This window comes from Dipodomys spectabilis, unplaced genomic scaffold (genome assembly GCF_019054845.1).
Source record: "Dipodomys spectabilis isolate Male_0828 unplaced genomic scaffold, ASM1905484v1 ptg000095l, whole genome shotgun sequence".
In the NCBI taxonomy this organism is placed as follows: Eukaryota; Metazoa; Chordata; class Mammalia; order Rodentia; family Heteromyidae; genus Dipodomys; species Dipodomys spectabilis.
In genome coordinates, this window is record NW_024870772.1 from 338,896 (window position 1) to 357,304 (window position 18,409).

Here is an 18,409-nt window from a genome sequence, read left to right on the forward strand (position 1 = left end):
GGTTTGCAGGCTTGGGATGTAAACAATGAAATATTTATACCCAGAATTTTCTCATTGCTCATCATGATTTTACCATAGCCTGCTATATAAATAGCTCTTTTGAGCTAGTAGAATACCTGACATGCAATCATATCTGGTGATCAGGCAAAATATCTACACTGAGCATTGTTGAGATGATAGGGAAGATCATGCCTTTACACCAATAACATGGGACAAAGGCAAACACAATTAGGTATGAGGTATAAACAATGGGGTTCTAATTTCATGAAGAGGCAGAAGTCACATTTCACTGAATCGCTTAGAGGTCACTTCACAGAGGGCCTGATATGTGATCAGGACCTTCCGAAATGGAAGGATTTGCACAGGTTGATATGATGACCCTGAGGATGGGCAAGATTGCTGTGTAGACAGAATGGAATAAACAAAGGTAGAGTATCTGGGATTATAGAAAAGTCTAATCTGGCACTGAACATAGAATAAATATATGCATGAAGGCAGAAATAATTGGAACATTACACTAGAAACAGCTTAGCCAAAGCCTTCAAGAAAGTTATAAATAATTAAGTAGACAGTAAAGACAGAAACAATGGATATTTGGGCAGAAAAAAAACTAGCATTGATGGGGAGCAACGGTTTAGAAGATGAGACTGAAGGGATATAAGCAAATATGAATGGACTGTGAGTTTTTTAACTGGGTGAGGCCACATGGGCAAGAGAGGTGTTTCAGATGTTCAAGCCATACATGCCTCTTTTACACAGAGATGGGGAAAGGATGAAGAATCAACACTGAGTTCAAGGGCTCTGAACGTAGCTTCGTGGCAGAGGACTGGTCTCACATGTATGAGGCCCTGCATCCTATCTCCAGCAATCATAAAACAAACCAAGTTATCATGGTTCCAGAAAGGTGAGCACTTTGGGAAGAAAGTTGAACATGGGCTAGGACATCCTCAATGAAGGTGTGAAACAGAGATGGAGATTTAGGCCAGCAACACAAATTCAGAGCTGGAGACTTGGCATAAGGTTGGACAGCTGAGGTCACTAGGAGGAGAAAAAAAATCACTGGCAGAGGCAGCAGAGGAAGAGTGCACCCATTATTTATTAGAGGGTACTTAGAGAGAGGCATGCGTTTTCTTCATAAGTTATATGTAGTAAACATCATGGGAGTGTGGCTCATATTTGGATTTTTAAAGATACTAGCTAGGATGAAACAGCAAGAGAAAAAGAAAATCAAGCTTGAGAGCCTGAGACCTCACCCCTTGTCAGCTTTCTGAAGTGAAGTGGCCACCTTGACAATGTTGTCCAGGTCCTGACTCCTTCAAGCAATGGAAAACAAAGATCAATGTCAGTGGAGCCAGGACTGAAGGAGCTGAAGGTGTTCATCTGTTACTAGTAAAGCAAAGGATAGTCCACATGTAACCCAAGTATTGAAGACTTCAGTAGAATAACAAAGTGGTCCTATCATAGAAGCTCACGGCCCACACAGACCAGCCATCTCCCACTGACACATACATACATTGCCCACACCGTACCTATTCTTCATCATTCTGCCTTGGTGTTGGCTCTACCATCTCTAGAACCCACTGGAGGAACTACATTTTTCTCCTAAAATATTGGAGTTTCAATATTCCAAGTTCTGTACTTTAAAATGAAATATTGAAGTATATCATATATATATATATTTGATAACCGCACAGTAAAACACATTAAAATTTGTAACTAACATTATAAATGTTACTTTACAAGAAAGGAAATGGAGGAAGGGAAGGAGGAAACAGTGCACTAGCTTTACACATACACATACATATACACATACACATTCACATACACATACACATACAGAAGTGAGCGGGGATGACTTTAGGAGTTTAGCTCCTGGATCCAAGGAACATTAAGCAATGGATGCCAGACAATAATTAATCCCTCAAATGCAATGAAAATATATTTTATTGGGCATCTCAAAGGAAGAACATATATTTTAAATGGTAGGATCAATGGAAGTGTCTAAGGGTCAAAGGGCTTGAATCCATGCTGATTTCTGTAGATCATGGAAAGGAATAACAAGGTTTATCTGTAGTCAAAACATGTGTCATCAATGGTTAGTAAGGTTGAATGAAGAGAAGAATTTGTTGTCAGGTGAGTTGGAAAACGTCATCTACTTTTGGTGATTCAGAAGACACAAGAAGGCTAAAGGTTCTGAAAACTCTCACTGCAAAGACAATTCTATGGTTTTTCTTTCACAGATTATGTATGCTAGTGTGTGGCATATAAGAGAAATCTGAGGAATGCTGCAGGTTGTACAATAAGTTTTTAGGGAAAAGGAAAGGATTCATTTCAAACATTTGGGTGTTTCAAACTGGGACTCTTCTGAACTTTGAAGACTTTTCAATCAAAATGTTTTGAACATTTTTTTATCCTGTCGACAAACCTTTAAAATGACACTGTGAAAATACTTCCAAAAAGAATATTTTTCTCCAAATGAAGGAGAAAGAGCATTAAGTAAGATACAACCAGAACAGATGCTGAAGCACACAGGAAGTGCTAGACAACAGGTATAAATCTATACTGTTGTGAGGAAAAGAGACATTTGGGAAATGCCAAGAATCAGCACTGGGTGGGAGCCTGTACTGATACTGCAGGACAGGCTGGAGCCATCACAGGGTAAAGGCTTTGCAGCAGTTTTTTGCAGTTCAACTAGAAAGGACTATATCCTGCTATTCATGTACACACACTCCCAATGTGGCCTCAAACTGGAGCAAGTGGTAGGAATATGAGGTGAACAAGTCTTTCCTTCTTTCTAGGAGCTTGATCTTATTCTGTAACTATGTTCATTCATCCAGTTTTGGCTTTTTTGGAGTGTCCTAGGTATTGTATATATGTTTATCTGAACTAGGGAAGGGCAGGGGAACAACAAAACAGTGAGACAAAGGACAAAAGGGAAACCTATGCAACAGCAATAGTCACAAGACAATATGTTGGAAATGATCTGAACAACTTGGGGAGACCATTGGGGGTAGGGAAAGAGAGAGAAATGAGGGAGAGGTAACAAGTTAGATAAGAAATGTAATCACTACCTTATTTATGTAACTGTAACCCCTCTGTACATCACCTTGACAATAAAATTTTTAAAAATAACATACAACTGTGTCCACAGGTCCTGTGATTTGCTTAGGATTTCCCTACTGCAGTGGTAGCCCCCTGGATGGTCTTGAATTAGACAGCATTCACTCAGCACTATGATCAAGGTCATTTATCAAGAGATAATGTGTCATTGTCTTCACAGATCCTCTAAGGGATAGAAATCACTATAGTGGCCTCAGACAAGCGTCCAAACTTTACAAAATTGATGGCAATTAAATAAAAAGGGAAAAAATACTGACGCAAACAACCTTATGAGTCAGAAGAATGGTCAAAATTTGAAGAGAGGATAGAAGATGACTAAAACATACAACAGATGAAAAACGTTTAGTCTTATTTGTTATAAGTAATTTTTCTCTATTTGAGGATGGGCTTTTCTAGGTAAATGTAAGCTTTCTAAAATGTCTTTCCTTTCAACTTTGCTTATTCTTCATACTGCCCTCAAAATTATGGTTCTAAAATGCAATAGTATCACAGCCTGTCCTTACTTTATTTCTCACTATGATTCATGTAAGTTCTTTTTGACATGATATATATTTTTTCATCATGTGACCTCAACCTTTAGAATCAGTCAGATTTTCTAATCTGGTACCTTTTGGATATCCAAAACATACCTAACAAGACATAAATGCTTTTCTTCCTCAAAGCAAGCATTAAATACACACCTATGTATTTATGTACATGGTTATATTTTTCACTGTGCTTGGAATACTTTTTCCCATATTCCACAAGGCTCAAACTACTATTTATCCTAGAGTTTCCATACTGAATAATAAATATCTAGATAATTATTAATTTCACATAAACATGGGTACAAAATAATAACATATATCTTATTTAATGTATTTTGAATATATTGTTAATATACATAGTGCTGATAATAGAATAAAAACATGTCTAGCATTTGAGCTATCAGAGCCACTTACATCAATGGAATAACTAAAGGAACTTTGCAAAAACTACCCAGCATGGATTAGATGTATCATATAGAAGCTGAAATTTCTGGCTAGAAGGCCTAGCTAGGAAGTCTCTGTATTGTGCTCCAATTTCTTCATCTGCTTAATGGGAAGAATTTTAAAAAAGACAAATAAAAAGCAAGTCTGTGGGGAATAGCACAATGGACATCAACTCTCAGAATAAGAGCTAACAAAATTGCATAGAAATAATCACTGTCAAGCTGGGCGCTAGTGGCTCACACCTGTCATCCTAGCTACTCAGGAGGCTGAGATCTGAGGATCACAGTTCAAAGCCAGCCCAGGCAGGAAAGACTGTGAGACTCTTATCTCCAATAAACCACTAGAAAACCGAAGGGGCGTTGTGGCTCAAGGAGTGGAGCACTTGCCTTGAGCTGAAGAGCTGAGGGATAGCTCTCAAGCCCAGAGTTCAAGCCCCATGACCGACAAAAATGTGACCTTAAAATGTCTATGAAGTGTCTACAAATTAAAATCAAAAATAAAATAAAATATAAGGCTTAAGATACAAAGAAAAAAATTATTTAAGTAGCTGTAAAATATTTATCTTATTACTCACTACACTGAAGTCAGCTAAAAAATGATTTATAATTTGCTGTTACTTTATGCTCTTAAAATGCTTTGTGCTAGCAAAGCATCCTTACCATTTCTACAATTGCATTTGTGTACACAGGAGTCACTGTACCTTATCTTTCTTTCAGTGGGTCTGTTGGTTTCTGCTTGTACATCTGGTTTAGGTTGACGAATCTGCCTAAATTATTAAACATAACATGTGAGATAAAAAGACACTTCTCAGTTAAATTTAAATTATTAGGAGATACTTATATTGAAAACTTTAAATATACTTCAGAACAATATCACCACTTGACATAACAAAGTTTACTTTTGGTCTTTAGCTTAGCTAACATTCAACAATTTCCTGTTTGAAAGTCTGGATTACAATATGCTAATATAATCATTTTATCTTCTTTTCCTATACTCTTTAATTCACAGGATACATATAGAAATACCTGTTCTATATATGTTTATGTTCATTTTTTGCTTCCTCAGAACATTTTCATACTTAACTATTAAACAACAGTATATAATAATATACACTATAGTATATACTATCTATACCATATATATATACCATATATAGTATATAGTATAGATAGTATATACTATATATGTGGAATATACTATATACTAAGTATTATATATTATATAATATATATGATAATATATGATAATAAAATAATAAATAATGATATGGTATTTTACAATAGTAACAATCTTTTTTGTTGTCATATATCATAGGGATGACTTTTTTCTTAAAGACTTATCCCATCTGAATACCGTTAAACAAGCTATTTGTTCACAGAAGGTAATAAATCCGTATTACTAATACATCTACCACATTAAGAATGGCCACAATGAAGAGAGAACATTCAATTATGCAAGGTTCTGTTACACTTTTTTTTTTTTTTTGGGTCCGGTCGTAGGGCCTGAACTCTGGGCCTGGGCGCTGTCCCTCAGCTCTTCAGCTCAAGGCTAGCGCTCTACCACTTGAGCCACAGAACCACTTCTGGCTTTTTTCTTTTTGCTTATGTGGTGCTGAGGAATTGAACTCAGGGCCTGAGGCATGCAAGGCAAGCGCTCTACCACTGAGCCACCTTCCCAGCCCCTCTGTTACACTTTTTTAAAAACTTTTATTTTTATTATCTTTAAGTAGTAGTACAAGGGAATTGCCATTTAACAAAGTAGTTTATGAATACAATATCTCTTGATCAATTTGTGATATGATTTTTTTCCTCTGTTCTCTTTCTTAGAACATGGGTGACCTACTTATCCACTTTTGCTTGTTCTCAAGAAGTTACATTCAACTAGTTTTTGTTCTCCTGAGGACATGTGTTAATTACATTAAAAAAAAAACTTTCCCTTTCATATTCTTTCATTAAAATCATCTAGCTGTGATTAAAGTAATCAGGGTTGAAAACACATGCAAGTTGTCCTCATTTTATTTTTCAGATCATTGGTGGAAGAAAGAAAAGAGAGTAGTAAAACTGGATAAGACCAATTCCTGTGAAATTTAGCTTCTTTTGAATCTAAACAAGCTCATTGCTCTAGTGCTACTGATTTTAGAGTAAAATTTAGGGGATAAAAGGCCAATTTATCTCAGCTCTTTAAAGAAATCTTATTCAAATTACCACTTAATTGCTCAATACTACGAGAAGATAAATCAGGTAAGATAAAACCTTAAGAAGTTATTTTTATGAGATAATTATAAGTATTGTACAAATGAAAAGTTATAAGTCTAATCCATATTATTAATTAGTTCTGTGATAGAATATTCTCTTGCCTCATTAAAAAATTATGCTCTCATCCTAAGGACAAAATTTCAAAGATTCTGTGAAGTTTTACTAAATAGAAGTTTATATACCCAGTTTTCGTCACCAGAAGAAAGCTTGATGAGCCACAGTACTGCTTGTTGGTCAGCACTTTCTAGCTGGTTACCCTCTTACTAAAGAACAGTTCTATAATTGTGACTTGTTGAAGAATAGCTTGATAAATTGTGTCTTACATGGTGTCAAAAAAATCACCATCAAAAAAGCAAAAATACAAAAGAACCAAAGGCAAGCAATCGAGCATATCTAATGTATGCCATTTCTTAATCTCATAATAATGATAATGGAAATGTGGAATGTACGTCTTGCAAAATGGTTCAAGATTATGAAACCGTGTGATGGACACTTCCTGAACACAAATATTGGTTTATTTTCTATCATGAAACTGTATTTCCATAAGACAATAGGATTCAAAAGCAAGAGTTGATAAGTCAAATGAGGGAAAGTCCTGTGAGTGTTTCACGGGTGAATGTGCATGGAAAACATATCCCGGCTTTGCACAAAGCAGGTCACAAATTTACTTCTTATTTCTCTGGAACTTCAATTTGACAAGAAATTCTCCAGGTCCTCGATCTTACCTATTATCCCGTCTCAACTGGTTAGGAGAAGAAACAGCAGAACTGGGTTTTGGAGGTATTGGAGGGTGAACAGCTGAGTCCCTTCGAAACAGAAAAACAGCAATTCATTTCACCATGTAACGATGGTGGATGTGGGATCTGTTCATTAAATGCATTCATTGCCTACATGAGAATAGCTCTTACATTCTACACTCCCATATGTGAGAGGCATCATAGTTGAGAAGCCAAGGGGGACAAACTTTCTAGAGATCAAATAGTTAAAATGTGGTATTTGAAAAGTTCATGCAACCAAACCGGAAACCCTACACTCTTGGACTATCGCTTGCACTATGAATTTCTTTAAATAGCTTAGTATTTGCTAGTATGTTAAGCTCAATCAAGTCATGGCATTTTCAGTGGGCCGCACATGAGCATAGTAAATGGTTCTTGAGCATTAACGTATAAGCTTCTTTAGGAATTATGTCAGCTAGCAGGCTGTTATGGAAACAGCTTTAAATTTCACAGACCTCAGGGTAAAGTTGGCTTGAAGCATTTAGCCAAATCTGATACATATTGTCACATAGACTATTTTGATGCTAGCAAAGTATAAGATACATCATTAGCTGAAACTTTCCAATAAAGTACCATGTAGCCTCTGGGTTACCTTAATTTTATGATGGAGGAATAGAGATGGGCAGTTACAAGTACATTTTGGAAGGAGTCAGCTGTTCCGGAAGGCTTGGCATCTACCCCCCCCCCCCCCCACATGCCTCACCTTCTACTGCTACTCCAGTGAGGTTTTTTTCTGTTTGTTTGGTCAGTTGTTGGGCTTGAACTCAAGGCCTGGGCACTGTCCCTGAGCTCTTTTGCTCAAGGCTAGCATTCTACCACTTTGAGCCACTGTTCCACTTCTGGTTTTTGAGTGGTTTATTGGAGATAAGAGTCTCATAGGGACTTTTCTCCCTGGGCTGGCTTTAAACTGTGATCCTCAGATCTTGAGGCTCTTGAGTTGTTAGGATTACAGGCCTGAGCCACCGGCACCCAGCTCTCCAGTGGATTTGTACCTAGTGAGAGTAGTCCTGCAATGTGAGTTCATGGCTCCTCCTGGCCTCTCTGTATGCACTGAGTCAGGCCGCATGAGTCGCCAGCTGGGTGACAGTGGGTTACCCTGATTCCATTTCTTCATCTGTCATAATCCTTCTGTAATAGGGTTGTTGGGGGATTGTCAGGACTGAATGAGATCAGGCTTTTATCCAACACTCTTTGGTAGCTTTCTATATGCAATGCACTCTATGAGCTAGATAATGCCCCCGGCTCTCAAAAGGCTTTCAATATACAAATTAGTATATGTCAGAGGGAAATAGTCCATATAGAAAAGTAAAACAGAGTAAGGAGACAGAGTGAAGGCTGGGCACACTCTTCTATTTAGAATGGCCTGGAAGGTCTCTTAGGAAGGTGAAATCTGAGCTAAGACACACAGGACCTGACAGAATGAACCCTGAGGATACCTGCAGAAGAATGTCTAGATACTGTTTTCACCCACTTGAAAATGGTATTTGATGGGATGTGATCACCAAGGAAGTCATCATAGCTAGAGAGGGAGGGAAGGCCAAAGGCAGAGATGGGGGGGCGGGGACAGGGAGGGGAGGATGTGTGTATACCACAGTGTTTGTCTGGAGATCAAGAATAGAAGGGAGCAGTGAATGAGGCTGAGGAGGAGTGGCCAAGGAGAAAAGATGAGGAAGAGGAGAGTGTGGTAACCTCCAAGCCAATCAAGCAAAACGTTTCAAGAAGGAGGTCACTGGCTCTGCAGAATGAATGCTACCAATAGACCACTTAAGCAAGGACTGGGAAATTAGCATAACTTTGGCAGCAAGGGGGTCATTGGTAATCCTTGATAGAATTGATAGACTGTTGGGGAGGTGACATTATAGGAATGGATTTAGAAGAAAATGGAAGACAAAAAACCAGAAAGATTGGAGTAGGAGTTTCGTAATGAAGAGGGAAGAGAAGAATGGGTAGCTAGCTGGAGTTAGATGGCCTACGGCAGATCATTGCTGCACATAGATGTGATGCGAAGAATGATCCAGCGAATCATTCATGCAGAGTAAGGGGAATTGCTAGATGGATATTCTTGGTAAATGGTGGGCTCCAAGTCAATACTGGGTTTTAAAATCAGGGGCTGGGCACTGTCCTGTTGTTTTTTTGTTTAAGGCTGACACTCCAGGGACCCCCTAGGGTACAGAAAGTTCTCTGTTGTTTACTTTTGTTTTCTCAATACAAAATGAATGGCAGACATTAATTAAAGTGAGAAGGATGAGCAGGTGTTGGAGATAAGGAGAGAGAGAGAAAAAAATAATATATGAAATAGGAAATGAGGAGAGAAGGATTGTAGGAAGAGCCTATGGCAAAAATCCCTAGGCCAAAAGCTGTGGCTGAGGTGAGGGATTCCTGGAATGGCTGTCTTGCATGTAGGGTGAAAAATATATTGGAGAAGAAGTCAAGAAAGTGAGAGGCCTGAGTGGGAAAGGGTTTTCCATTCGGATCCTGACATTACTAATGCAGTAACAAAGGTAAGAGGTGATTGTGAAAGACAGAATGCCTGAAGCCAAAGTCTCCAAATATTGGGGTGGAGTGTCTCACAGACCTTCAGAGGCTGCAGAGGTGAGGAGGAGAAGCTCCTGAAAACATGGCTTCAAAGGAGAGGGGAATGGGGGGGGGGGGGAGTTTAAATGGACAGGAAATGGCAATGGGAACAAACAAGACCCCTTTGAGTCCCAAACAAGCCCTTCTGATATGTGTGATTAAGGAAAAAGCACCCCTCACTGGGAGTTCCAGTAAGGGAGAACCCAAAGAAAGGTGCATGACCATTCAGTGGGGGCCATAAGGTATCTTTGCTAATCATGGATGGAAGGCTGGACATAGGGATGTCGTTCGATTTGGGGTGAGTGCTGGTCCCAGTGGTGAGAACAATCCCGACTGTAGGTGCTAATGCCATGCATGCCGGCGTGTGGTACACACACACACTTAGTCCCCAAGGCTGCTTGGCAGTGTATGGTGAGGGAGCGGTGAAGACTCTGGGTGACAGGCAATGGGAGCAGTACAGCGTGGTATCTCCTAGCTCCTGATGGTGGCTTCTGAAGCAGCAGGGCAGAGACGGAGGGCACGATAATAATATTCAGAGAAGTAATATCTCTGTCCTAGTTTAATGTCAATGTATACATGGAGCTTATTTCATCTGTAATGATACCATCTTTTTTTTTCTCCCAAAGTGTCCCGATGTTGGGCATACGTATCCAGTAATATTCTATAGCATATCTGTGTCAAGTAGCTGATTGAATGTTTCCTCCCAAACACAGGGAAAAGGCAGAAGGAAAGAATCTGTCCTGGATAATAACAGGGTTGCACAGGGCACTGGATGTCTGAAGACAGGCAAGATAGGAGAAATGGTATGATGCCAGGCTTTGTTTATGCCAGACTATGGTAGAATGCCTAAGTCCTCCACTAGTATTGATTGGGTAGGTATGGGAGAAAGACATGAGTAGAGAAAAGTGAGATCTAGTTTGCGGATTGCTCAGGAAAGAAAAGGAAGGGGTCAAGAAGAACTGAACTGGCAAGAAGAGCTGAGAATACTACTTAGATGATAAATGTTTCTTCCTTGCTACAGCAGGAGTTGTGCAATTCAATAGGACTTTACTCAGCTGGAGGGGGGTTTCATTTGCATCTCTACAAGGCTAGTCACAGATGACAGAACCTCTGTGTGTGTGTGTGTGTGTGTGTGTGTGTGTGTTGTGTGTGTGTGTGTGTGTGTGTGTGTGTATAGGGGGTGGGGCCAGGGGGAGATGAGAAAAGTCATTTATGCCATGCCAGAGAGCACCACAGGAGCCAAGCAAGGGGATTAGAATGCAAGAGCCAGGCAGGAAGCTGTGTTGTAAAGAGGAGGAAACAAGAGACATTTATTGGAATGACCCCCATTAAATTCTCTTTTAAGATACAAAGTTGAAGCTTGACCGCCCATCCCCCATCCCCAGTGCCCTTCCCTCACTCTGCAAGTCCTACACAGGATCTGGTAGCAAAAATGCAAGGAAGAGTTTGAGGAATGAAAAGGCAGTTTTCATGAAAACTTGCAGATTGTATGACAAAGGCCGGAGTTAAAAGCAATTGCTGCAAGGAAGGCTGTTTATGTTACTCCACAAGCTGTTGGGAAGATCATTTCATTCCATCCTGGTATTTTTCAACAACGCTTTTGGTTCTGAGACTTTGGTTCCATCTGACTTTGTGACCATTTCTGTTACTGTAACAGAACAGCTAGGTTCTACCTCCTCATATTTATGTATTTCTTTTTCACATTTCATTGTGTCTTGCTTTTGTTTCAGAATTTTAATCTGAGCTGGAATTTATGACTGATGGAGTCTCATTAATCCTCCATCTTTACTAAGTTCTCACATACAGTCTTTGGTTTCATCCATACATAAAACTTGGGGGTATGATTTTATTTTATTTTCACTAAGGCTCAGAAAATTGGGTAAATTGCCACATTTTCTTTTTCTTTCGTCTGTTTATTGGCATCTAGATTTCCTGACCTGGCTATTGTGAAGAGTGTTACTGTAAACATGGGTATGAAGGAAGATTCCATCAAGTAAATGTCCAGGAAAGGTATAGCAGGGTGGTTTTCATTTTTTGAGGAACCTTTGTACTGATTCCCACAGTAGCCGGACTAACTCACATTTTCACCAGTCATGGATAGGAATTCCTCCCCACAACCCCTACATCCCTACATTGCTTCCTTCATGTTTACTATTCTGACCAACTCAGGGGAGATGGGATCTCAGTGTACTTTTGATTTGCATGCCTCTGATGGCTAGCTATCAAGCAACACTTTAGAAACAATAAACTTTATCTCTGGCTAATATTTTAATTGTTTTCACATGTTTTTTTGTTGCTGTTGTTGGTCATGGGGCTTGAACTCAAGGCTAGTGCTCTAGCACTTGAGCCACAGCGCCACTTCCAGCTTTTTCTGCTTATGTGGTGCTGAGGAATCGAACCCAGGGCCTCATGCATACAAGGCAAGCACTCTACCACTGAGCCACCTCCCCAGTCGCCTTTCACATGTCACTTTAATGTTTTATTGAGTGTCAGACAGTCTTAATTTTTACAAAAAAAAATATGCTAGTTAATTTAAAGATTTTTTGGATTGAGATAAAAATGAAATCTAATATTTTTGTGCAGCAAGGAATTGAATTTTATAGAGGATTCAGTACCAATAGAGTTAAAAATTTTTTGAAGCATAATTAGAAAGGTTACATTTTACCATTTATAGTTACAGACAGAAAAATATAACTATAGTGCAAGGTTGTCATGGAAACTTCCCTTCTCAATCAGGATTTCTTTTTCTCCTCTAACCACACCAGTCAGCTAACTGTAAGTGAAAAACACTAACAAAGAAGAGGTTTATTCAGATGCACTATATTCATAAACTGCTTTGTAAATTAGCAATGCCTTTGTACAATTACTTAATGATAATAAAAAATATTCAAACAAAAGAAGAGGTTTAAAAAAGTAAGGATGAGAAACAATGGTGACAGGTAAGAAATATCATATTTCATCCACTATTTCTTTTTGTCTCTGTAATTGACAAATAGGTTTTGTTGGTAGTGGTTATATTGTGCTTCTTAAATCAATATTCTGGATGGCACTCACTGTCTATACTGTCTGTTTGCTTTAATGAATGGATTTCTCAAGTGGACCTACAATGACCTTTAATCACTGAACCTTCAAACCATCTAAATACAGAGCCAGAAGCATTTGAATTTATCAAGTTTTACCAGTGGGTTTGGAAGGCAGAAAGCAGTTTAATACCAAGTTTCTAGACTGATATTCCCAGATTCTATGTCTCCTAAATGACACTCTTGTCCACTTCACCTCTGGCTTGAGTCTAGCAAATGTGATTACTCTGAAAGGGCTCAGAGACCATGGGAAAGAGTTTAAGAGTTTGAAATATTAGCGCACGCACTACTGATGGCAGATAAACTTCTTTGTGACAGGCTGTCTGACGCTTTTTAAGATGACCTTCCCATCATTTTCCACATGGATGACAGGTAAACTTTCACATATGTGTCACAGCCTCTAGCACATGGTCAGAGTGCAAACTGCAGAACAACACAGCACTAGCTATTAAACTAGAAATAGGAGACTGAAAAGTTATTTAATCTTACCACAAAGAATAGATATCTACCCAGAATGTCCCATGCTAACAGATGTTTGTCCGCTGACAAACATTGGCTTTCTTGGTTACAAACGCAGAAAATTCCCTTGGAAGAAGAGTTCATTGCTCCACATACATAGATGCACGCACACATACATTTGTGCACACCCACAATCACACACTAGTGCTCACGCAATGCTCACCAGCATTACAACCTCAGCTCTGTTCTACCCCTGCTCACTCTTACTCATTCTCTGAGGTGTTTCTTAAGCACTGTCTTTTCAGCCAATGGACTCCAGATGCATCCTCGGTTGCCTCTTTTTACACACACACACACACACACACACACACACACACCATATGTTGTATCTGTTCCCACCTTTTGTAGTCATGATCTTTCCAAGAGCCACACTCTCAGTCAGGCCCAAGCCTGTTTAGTGATCCTGACTCAAAATGGTACCCGGATAAACGTTGAGACTCCTGAAGCCAGGACTGGGTGTTTCACATATCTAAGTGCCAGACAGCTAGCAAACTATTTTCTTAGCTCATAGCCAGAGATCAAAAAAAAATTTGGTTTAGGGTGTGTAGAAAGGAGAGAGGGAAAAGAAAGGTATTTAAGTACACAGAAATAAGGCCCAACTACACAAACAGGATAACAACTTGAAAGAAATTATCTTGTGGATACTTAAAATCAATGACTTGAGATGTACATATTGATAAAACGCTGTGAATATGTTTATGAAATCTTGCAAAGGCGTATATACTGATGCCAATTGAAGGGTGGGGTGGGGTTGGAAGAGATGGGAAAGCAGGATGAAAGGGGTAACGTAGATCGAGATGCACTATATTCATAAACTGACATGCTGAATTAAAACCCCTTTGTACAAATACTTTTAAAGATAATTATTAAAGTTGAAAAATGATGACATTTAGCTGAAGAATAAAAGTTAAATGATGTTTCAAGCTGGCACACTATTCTTTATCACAAGAGGATCATACACAATAAGGTTTCTGATTCTAGATAGCAAAAAGAACCTCATGGGGCTGGGTGCCCATGGCTCACGCCTGTAATCCTACTTACTCAGGAGGCTGAGTTCTGCAGATCTTAGTTTGAAGCCAGTCCAGGCAGGAAATTCCCTGAGACTCTCATCTCCAATTAACCACCAAAAAGCTGGAAATGGAGCTGCAACTCCAGTAGTAGAGCACTAGCCTTGAGCAAAAAAGCTCAGGGACACTGCACCAGGCCTGGAGTTCAAGCCTCGGAAATCTCTCTCTCTCTCTCTCTCTCACACACACACACACACACACACACACACACACACACACACACACACACACTTATATCAAGAGCTGCAGGAGCTATGAGAGGAAATGGGATTCATGCCAGGCTTTAAGGGATGGTGTAGTGGTATTAATTAGATGGTGGAATCCCTCAACCCACTCTACGTCCACCCTACCTGCCTCTCATTTCACCCTATATTCACCAGCTAACAGTAATAGTCCAGTATCAGTTTTCTAGTTCCTCCGCTGACAATTGACATGCATTAAGGTTCCACACTTGTCCTTTATTATCCTCTCCACAGGCAACAACTTTATGCCAAAGAGTGGCATGAACTTACACACGGGAGCTCCCTCTCTGACTCCTTCCGCTCAGAGGGCCCTTGTCCTCCTTCACATCTAGATGGTGGACCTCCGCCGCCCTTGCAGTTGTCCTTGAGAAGCCTCCCTTTACAAGTTGACTCCCTGAGCAGGTGACTGACTGGTCAAAGCACCAACCAAATTATGCTTATGGCAAGCTACTGCCACCTAGTGGTGATACATTTTCTGGGTTCAGCACCCTGATCTCTTTATTACAATGATTGGATAAAGAGGTGTTAAGGAAGACAGGGAGGTCAATGACAGTTTGAGGCTTTAAATGTGGACAGGAACACATGTTGATGTGAAATGACATGAAAAAAGAAAACTGTAGTCTAGGCTTCCTCTCAAAGTGTGAATGTGTCGTCTTGTTTGATTGTAAGCATGTATCATATTTGGCTGTTGTAATAGGTACAGCAAAGAACAAAACCACCTGGCATTGAGTGGAAAAGGAGAAAACGGGAAGCGGCAGCAACATTTCTGTAGAGAAATATCAAATGAGATGATGAGAGAACTTACAAACAGGGCTGGGAAGGTGGCTCAGTGGTAGAGTGCTTGCCTTGCATGCATGAGGCCCTGGGTTCCATTCCTCAGCACCATATAAGCAGAAAAAAAAGCCGGAAGTGGCGCTGTGGCTCAAGTGGTAGAGCACTAGCCCTGAGCTGAAGAGCTGAGAGACAGCGCCCAGGCCCAGAGTTCAGGCCCCACGACCGGACTCCCCCACTCCCTCCAAAAAAAAGAACTTACAAACAGGGATGTCTGAGATTCTGTTTTTTGACACTTAGTCTAGGCTTGTCCAATATGTGGCCACCACTCTAAATCTTTATCAAAACCTTATACATAGATGGGTGTTGATGGCTCACACTGTAGGAAACTGAGATCTGACAGTCCCAGAAGGAAAAACCATGAGACTCTCACCTCCTATTTAAAAAGCCAGGAGATATACCTAAGTGGTAGAGCTTTAGCTTTAAGTGAAAAAGCCAAAGGACAAAGCCCAGGCCCTCAGTTCAAGCCCCCATACTGGCACTAAGTAAATAAATCCTTACCCAAGCAGCACTTACACAAATCAAAAACTACAGGTTAGTGTCAAACTGAGAGAACAGAACAGAGATCAATTCGAAGTAAAATCCTAAATAGAACTCAGATGAAAAACAAATACGGCCACAAGAACTTTTGAAGGAAAGATAGCATTGAACATAGAAAGAGATGTGTGTGTTCATGGTCTACAGACTTTGGAAGAATAGTCCATTTAAAACAGAGGAAGTGGCCAGGCTCATGCCTGTAATCCTAGCTACTCAGGAGGTTGAGATCTGAAAATTACAGTTCAAAGCCAGCCTGGGTAGGAAAGTCTGTGAGACTCTTATCTCCAATAAACCACTCAGAAAACCGGAAGTGGTGCAGTGGCTCTAGTGGTAGAGTGCTAGGCTTGAGCTGAATTGCTGAATGACAGCGTTCAGGCCCAGAGTTCAAGCCCCAAGACTGACAAAAAAAAAAAAAAAGTAAGTAAGTGTGAACCAAAGAGCAAAGGAAATTTATGAGGGCTGGAGGTAAGTGCCAATAGTCAGTGCTAAGGACTTGGATCTTTATTCTAAGATGATATAAAAAAAATCATTCTCATTGTTAGCTTTATACACTTGTTACACATTGCAATTATTCTTTTGTATACATCACTTTATCAACTGCATATAGAGAAGACATTATTTATCTTGTTAATCCAGGGAAGCTATGATGAAGATGATGGAAATGGAAAGAGGCATATGGATTCAAGAAGCATGAAGGAGATAAACTGACAGAATTTGCCAAGGGGTTGGAGAAAAATATGAACAAAAATAGGTTCAGGTCTGCATAGTGTCAAGTGCCTGGAGGACAGAGTTATTTACTGAGATAAAAGACCAGGTTAGGATGGAGAATTCTGGATTTCACTATGAATATGTTGAGTTTACAGTGCTTTTGAAAGCGTTAAGTAGGCCCAGGGATCTGAAGTGGATATAAATGAGAGCAGACAATACAAGTGACTGCTGACTGGTGTAGACATGGCTGGAAAGCACGCAGAAGACAGGAAGAGCAACTCTGATCCTCTGAGCCTTAGTGGCATCAATGGTTGGTAGAAGATGAGGAAGCAGGAAAGAGACAAAGGAAAATTGGCTTACAAATGAAAAGAAAAAAAATCAATTCAGGAACTGGTGGCTCAGGCCTATTATCCTAACTACTCAGGAGGCTTTAATCTGAGAACCAAAGTTCACAGTCAGCCCAAAGAGACAAAACCGAGAGATTTTAATGTCTAATTAACCATCAAAAAGCCATAAGTGGGGGCATGGCTCAAGTGGTAGAGCACCAGCCTTTCATGAAAACATGAAGAGGGACAGTGAGAAATAGCTGAATTCAAGCGCCAGCACTGGCATTAAAAAGAGAGGGAGGCCGGGCGCTCGTGGCTCACGCCTGTAATCCTAGCTACTCAGGAGGCTGAGATCTGAGAATCACAGTTCAAAGCCAGCCTGGGCAAGAAAGTCTATGAGACTCTTATCTCCAATAAACCACCAGAAAACTGGAAGTGGTGCTGTGGCTCAAGTGGTACAACATTCAGCTGAAGAGCTGAGGGACAGTGCCCAGGCTCAGAGTTCAAGCCCCACAACTGAAATAAATAAATAAATAAATAAAAAAGAGAGAAAGAGAGGGAAGAGGGGAAAGAGAGAAAGGAAGAAACTACATAAGAAAGAAAAGATAAAGAAGAGTGTGGTGGGGGACTAGTTCTCAGGTCATTGAGTAAGATTATAGTAGAGGTATGAATAGCTGAAATAGTCCCAAGGATTGCAGGATCAGTGAAGAGTCTTCAGCAAGAGTCCTCCACCTTGGGTGGCGCTGTTTACAAGAGCCACTGGCAAGAGGGACAGGAAAATGGGCATGGAAAGCCTGGGCTGGACCTAATGGATTGCCAGTAGGGCTAGAAAATTCTGAGGAGGCTACTTTGTAAGATTCAAATGTAGTTAAAAGAAAATTCAGTAGGGTAGGAGATGGACCCAGAGAGGTGGGAGAAGAAACAGTTGAAGACCACAAGGACTAATATATTCTATCTTGGTTAACAGGGAAAGAAAATACATGTTATAAAGGCTTTTGTAAGATTTCAGAAGATTCAATCTTATTGGCATATTGTGGATAATTCAAAAGGCTACGTTGGTCATGTCTGTTCTCAGAGAACATTTCCAGCCCAAGGGCCAAAAGCAAAATGACCCAAAAGCAACCTTAGAAATCAGCTGGTAAGGATAAGAAGCTACTTACATTTGAATCTTTACACGCTATGTCTTGCTGTCTGAGTTAGGCATATCTCTTTAACAGCTACCAAAAATGGGGTAAGAGACTTTCAAAATTAGCCAACTCTTAACCCTTCAAATTTGTTTAATCAGCTGTTTAACCCTTTCATTTTGAGATTAAGGTACCTCACACATAAAATGATACAATTCATAGGAAATAGAATGTGATTTTTCTGTCTTAAATTATTTTAAAATTGGCCGGGTACGGTGG

General features: G+C 39.9%; 1 protein-coding gene across 1 annotated transcript in view; it reads right to left on the bottom strand.

Annotated features, from left to right (window-relative positions):
- LOC122112596 (sciellin-like) overlaps positions 1–18,409 on the bottom strand; it is a 71,768-nt gene that overhangs the window by 28,213 nt on the left and 25,146 nt on the right. The window contains exons 9-11 of the mRNA XM_042685455.1: positions 7,072–7,152; positions 4,792–4,857; positions 1,254–1,313 (exon numbers count right to left, since the gene is read on the bottom strand). Coding sequence (XP_042541389.1) covers positions 1,254–1,313; positions 4,792–4,857; positions 7,072–7,152 — 207 coding nt within the window. The remainder of the gene's footprint in view (positions 1–1,253; positions 1,314–4,791; positions 4,858–7,071; positions 7,153–18,409) is intronic.